This window comes from Alligator mississippiensis, chromosome 3 (genome assembly GCF_030867095.1).
Source record: "Alligator mississippiensis isolate rAllMis1 chromosome 3, rAllMis1, whole genome shotgun sequence".
Lineage (NCBI taxonomy): Eukaryota > Metazoa > Chordata > Crocodylia > Alligatoridae > Alligator > Alligator mississippiensis.
In genome coordinates, this window is record NC_081826.1 from 136,095,696 (window position 1) to 136,101,695 (window position 6,000).

General features: G+C 41.4%; 1 protein-coding gene and 1 non-coding gene across 4 annotated transcripts in view; one reads left to right on the plus strand and one right to left on the minus strand.

Annotated features, from left to right (window-relative positions):
• Positions 1-4,484, plus strand: part of ICE1 (interactor of little elongation complex ELL subunit 1) — a 56,374-nt gene extending 51,890 nt beyond the window's left edge. For all 3 annotated transcript variants that reach the window (XM_006261043.4, XM_014595182.3, XM_019491099.2), the window contains 2 exons: positions 2,440-2,538; positions 3,414-4,484. In XM_006261043.4, coding sequence (XP_006261105.2) covers positions 2,440-2,538; positions 3,414-3,595 — 281 coding nt within the window. In that variant the 3' untranslated portion in view covers positions 3,596-4,484. The remainder of the gene's footprint in view (positions 1-2,439; positions 2,539-3,413) is intronic.
• Positions 4,485-5,137: 653 nt separating this feature from the next.
• On the minus strand, positions 5,138-5,209 carry TRNAA-UGC (transfer RNA alanine (anticodon UGC)). The gene has a single exon. It is a non-coding gene; the product is annotated as a tRNA-Ala (tRNA).
• Positions 5,210-6,000: the final 791 nt, after the last annotated feature.

Genomic DNA, 6,000 nt, shown 5'->3' on the forward strand with positions numbered 1-6,000 from the left:
AGAGCACTGGGATCAGACGATCCCAGCTAGGTGCTTGTCCAGTCTCCTCTTGAAGACCCCCGGGGTAGGGGAGAGCCCCACTGCCCTTGGAAGCCCATTCCAGATTCTGGCAACCCTCACGTTAAAGAAGTTCTTTCTAATGTCCAACCTAAATCTGCTCTCTGTCACTTTGTGTCCATTGTTCCTAGTTACTCCAAGCAGTGCCCTAGTAAATAGAGAATCTCCTATTCCCTGCTGCTCTCCCCTGATGAATTTATAGGTAGCCACAAGATCACCTCTCAACCTTCTCTTGTGAAGGCTGAAGGAGATCTAGGTCCCTCAATCTCTCCTCATAGGGCCTTGCCTGAAGGCCTCTCACCATACGAGTGGCCTCCTCTGAACCCTCTCAAGATTCTCCGCATCCGTCTTGAAGTGCGGCGCCCAAAACTGGACGTAGTACCCCAACTGCAGCCTGACCAGGGCTACATAGAGAGGAAGCATCACCTCCCTGGACCTGTTTGTCATGCATTTGCTAGTGCGGTTAGCCTTGTTGATCACTTTGTCACACAGACAACTCAGGTTCATTTTGGAGTCAACTATGACTCCAAGACCCCTTTCTGCTGCTGTGCTGCGGAGAAGGTCGTTCCCCCAGCCTGTAAATGTGTTGATGGTTCTTTTTGCCCAGGTGCAGCACTTTGCACTTGTCCTTGTTGAACTGCATCCTATTTCGTTCTGCCCATTTTTCCAACCTGTCCAGATCCACCTGAATCAGTTCCCTACCCTTGGTGTGTTAACTTTGCCCCATAATTTGGTATCATCTGCGAACTTGGACAGGGTGCTGTCCATGCTCTTGTCTAAGTCATTGATGAAGACATTGAATAGCACAGGTCCAAGGACCAAGCCTTGTGGGACTCCACTGCCCGCATCTTTCCAGATCGATATTGACCCATCCACCATCGCTCTCTGGATGCGACCCCTCAGCCAATTTGCCACCCACCTGACTGTGTAATCATCTACATCTTATCCTGTCAGTTTATTTACGAGAACAGAATGAAATACCATATCAAAGGCCTTCTTAAAGTCTAGGTAGATGACATCTACCTCGACTCCTGCATCTTAAGCATTTTGTGACCTGGTCCTAAAAAGAAACAAGGTTAGTCAGGCAGGATCTACCTGCAGTGAATCTGTGCTGATTTCCTTTCAGCATTATTTCCCCTGCTGGACTCCCACAAATGTGGTTCTTAATGATTTTTTCCAGCATTTTCCCAAGGATAGAGGTGAGACTAACTGGCCTATAGTTTTCCATTTCCTCCCTCCTCCCCTTCTTGAAAATAGGGGCCACATTGGCCCTTTTCCAGTCCTCTGGGACCTGACCACAGCACCATGAGTGCTCGAACTGCCGTGCCAGCAGCTCTGCTATGTCACTGGCCAATTTCTTCAGCACTCTTGGATGAAGTTCATACGGGCCCGCTGATATGAACACATCCAGCCCCTCCAAGTGCCCCTTCACAACGTCTGTGCTAAAAGTTGGTGGGCTGGTGTCCTGCCTGTGTCTGTCTAGGAATACAGATGCAAGGAATTCATTGAAGAGCTCAGCCTTGTCCACCCCCTCTGTCACCAATTGCCCTAGTTTGTCCTGTAGTGGTCCTATGCTACCCTGTGCCTTCCTTTTGCTCCCTATATACCTGAAGGAAGGACTTTTTGTTGTCCTTAATTTTTGTCACCAGCCGAAGTTCTAATCCTGCTTTGGCCTTCCTAACTGATTCCCTGCAAGTGCGAGCCAAGGAGGTATACTCCTCCTTGGTAGCTACCCCCTGTTTCCACAGCCTGTATACCTCTTTCTTTGCCCTTAGGTTCTCCTGGACTTCCCTGTTCAGCCAAGAGGGCTTCTTGGCCCCTTTGCCCCTTTTTATGTGCAATGGGATTGTCTCCTGCGCCTGTAGGATCACTCCCTTGAGGAACAACCACCCTTCCTGGACCCCCATTTCACCAAAGCTCTTGAGCTTTAGTGCCTCACTAACTAATATGTTGCCTATACCTGAAGTTGATCAGGTTAGATAAACTTCCTCTGCACTTTGAATTGTATACACTGTTTTTCTTTTTTATCTTAAACCACAATGAGCACAGTTAAACAACTGTTGCATCCTTTTTTCCAGAGGTTTTACTGTGATAATTGTGTGATTTTTTTTTTTTTTTTTAATTGTATTTGTGTAATTCAGATAAGTTGGAAAAGTGCTTTGGGATCCTTAGTCTTAAATGGTATAATAATAGGGGGTTCTTTTCCCAAGGTATATTCAGTGACTAGTTCTATTTTTCTAGACCTTCATATGTAGTATCAGTGTTCTACATAGTCAGCACTTTGATTTCAATTATTACTTTCTCCTGCAAATTGGAAAAGCTGTGTCTGAAACAGTGATTTATCATAGAGGCACACAGTAACCCTTTTTTCTTTTCCTTCAGGTCGCTTAAGCCAAATTGGTTTAAAGGAAAGATTTTCTTCTGCTGTGAAAAACATCAGCTCTGTAATTGGAGTCTTTGTACAGCATGCAAAAGAAGAAGGTAAGAAATTTTTTCATGGTAAAATCCTCTAAATGTTCTGGTGATTTTTTTTTTTTTAGTGGTAATGATGGTGGCAGTGGTGACACTGGTGGTCCAGGGCCGTAAGAAGCAAGATTTGGGAGTTTGAAGCATTGGTATAGTTGAGAGATGGGGAACAAGCTTTCAGGCTGTGGGGCACCCTTCCTCAGGTCTAGGAAGAGAAGTCCAAGATAAGTGGAAGTTAGAGCAATTGTTTTAGTAAGTTATTTTAATGGATTAGACCACTTTTGGCTTGTTGGTCCAGTGAAAGATATTTGAATATTTTTGGTAAACAGGAAACTGATAATGTTCAGTTGTTCAAGAATCTTCTCAGAAAGTTCTGAGAAGGTTCTTGAGCAAGTATATAGTTGGACTGATACAGAACAGTACCTTCTTCCTCAATTGGGCCCTAGCCTCAGCCTTTACTAGTTGGGAGCCCATTAGTGATCTCTTTGGCTTGTTCAAGTGGCAGTGACTAGAGGTAAGTTGTAAGGGAAATTACAGTGTGTCAGAAGAGCCTAGAAGACACCATTGAAATCATGGTAGAAACAGAACAGTTATTACTAGATTTTCAAAGGGACACAAGGGAAGTGGGTACGTACTTCTCTTTAGAAATCCAGCTCCATTTGAATTTGGAAGTTTATTTTAGGGTGATAATTTTTTAGTTTTTTAATGGTAAATATGGGTGAAAGACACATACACATTTTAAAATGGTGCTTCATATTTTTGATCATCATACTGCCTATTAATTTGTTTTACTAAATGTTAATATTTGATGAGGTTAAGATTCTTGGGTTCAGGTAAAATAGTTTTGAGTTTGTGTGGACTGACGCTAAGATATTATCAACTCTTTGCAGGTGTGCCATGGGGTGTGCAGCTGGCAGCGGTGTATGCACTCTTGGACTTGGGTCCAAGCAATCCAGTAGGAATTCTTGAGGCTATCCAACCTTGGAGAGCAGCAGCTACTAACAGCATCCCAACTGCAGTCAATAGTGGCATAACTGAACTCAGCTCCCTATCTACAGCAGAATCAAAGTAAGCCATTGGGAAGGAGGTTCATCATCTATGGAAAAAGTGCCTTTTATTACACTGGATGGCACCTTTTTAAAAAAGAACTCTTACAACAATACAAAAAAGAAAAAGCCATGAAGCATATGCACCCATTTAATTACATAGGCACTGTGTACCCCCTTGGGAATAACAAAGGAGGCACTGAAGGATTTTGTTTGCCCTTTCTGCTGCAGAGACATCCAGAAATAATTAGGGTTTTTTTTTCTTTTCTCTTTTTTTCTTCCTGGTGTAAGTCATCAGTTATATAAAAGCTATTGGCTGATTTGTAGTCCAGGAGTATCTGGTTTAAAATAGAAAGGTTCTGTCTTGATTAGTCTTCCATTAGCTGAAAATCTGGCTACTACACCTCTTGTCCTTTTGATGGACTATTTGCCAAAACAGAAGACAAAGCCCTGCATTGAGGGAAAAGAAAAAAATGTTGTTTTATGTTTGTCCATAAAATAACTGTTCAGGTGTATTTATTATATTTTATATGGAAGATAGCATCCCAATGGTAAAAGCTTAAATATTTGGCCTGCATCCTGCTTTACTTATTTGTAATTAGCTTCATTGAAGTCAATGTGTCTACTCGGATAAGGCAAGCGGGAATGGGCTCCTTGTGTAACAATGTTATATATAGTATAAAAGATTCAGAGGTAATGGATCTCTGTGAGTTTGTATATATGGTATACTCCTATAATGTGTTTCACATTTGATGTTGTTCCACTTTGGGAATTTTAGTGCGTGTATATAGGAAGTTGGGTTAAAAAAAATCTTTAAAATGTTGAAACTTCTAATGTAGTTTCATGTGTACACATCAGGCTTTTTTTAGGAAATGTCTCAAAACATTTTTATAATAAAAAGGAAATGCAAAACAATACTGTGTCTATAGCAGTCACTTTTCACTTCAATTAGCAATTCATTTTAAAAAAGAGCTAAGAGGCAGCTGTCCAAAATAGATAATCGTCTTTAGAAAAACTGGCCATTTTTTCCAGCATTTGTTCAGCAACTGTTGGTTACCATGGTGTGTGTTCATGTTAGCATTTGTTTTATCCATATGATGAGCTGAGTTATGAGTAAGAAGTGATTTCCCATCCCCATTAAAATGGAAAGCTTAGGTATGTAGCCTTGTTTCTTGGGTAGTAGACAGTGGCATAACACTTGAAACCTGTTTAAAAATCTTTAGCCTTCTCTGGCAAGGTAAAACATGTTGAAGGCTTTATTGGCCTTAGTAGTGCTGCTGAAGATTACTTCTGGCAAGGTTAGAGCTGTACTGCTCACATGTAAACAGATCTCATGTTGAGGCTATTATAGATTCATAGATGCTAGGGTCAGAAGGGACCTCAACAGATCATCAAGTCTGACACCATGCCCTGGGCAGGAAAGAGTGCTGGCATCAGATGACCAGGTGCCTCTCCAGCCTTCTCTTAAAGATGCCCAAGAAAGTCTGTGCAGGGCTGAGAACTGAACCCCTAGTCTCCAGAGCCCCAAAGGTAGTGTTCTAACTATTAACCCATCCTTCCTCCTAAATTGGAGATGCTGGGGATTGAACCCAGGGCCTCATACATGCAAAGCATGTGCTCTACCACTGAGCTACATCCCCTTTTTACCACTTACCTACATCCCCCTTTTTGAGCTACATCCCCCTTCGCTGCCCCCCCCCCCCCTTTACATGAAACAAAATCAGTACATCTTAATTTCCATTAAGGAAGTTTCTAAAATGATATACAACTAAAACATTAAATCTTGGTGAATTTTAGATTAACATAGTCATTGTAGGGAATTGCCATTAGAGGGCACTCCAGCACAGAATTAGCCATGAAATCAGTTCAACTGAATTTATGGTTCAGTTTCAGAAATGGAAAAAGCTGTTGCTGAATTCTTGATTTGCCAATGCAGCTAACTGGGCTATGGGACTTATTTGTATTCCTGAGAGGAGCACACGTTTAAAGCATAAAATGTGGACAGTTAGAATACCGTGGGCTACAGCTACAGTCTTCTAAAGTCGCCAACTAAAAAGTACAAGTTTATAGCATCTAAATACAACATTTTTGGTGTTTTCTAGACCGTTTTCCTGCATACTTTCCTTTTGTGACATGAGCTTTGAATTGGACACAAGTTAGGTAGAGATTCTACATCTTACAAGTATTTTAATTTCATTAACTGGCAGGCAGGATAGAAATTGCTGTCTGAGAAATGCTTTGGAAAATTGAGCTGCATGTATTTATTTATTTAAATATTTTGCATCCAAGCATTGGTAATATATAAAACATTTCCTCATTAGGTTAACTGGTTCAAAGTTAGAGAAGATCAATAGTAATTAAAAGTCATGACTAGATGATGCCTGCATTAACCAGAGAGAATTCAGGTGCCCAGGTATATTCTACTAAACCA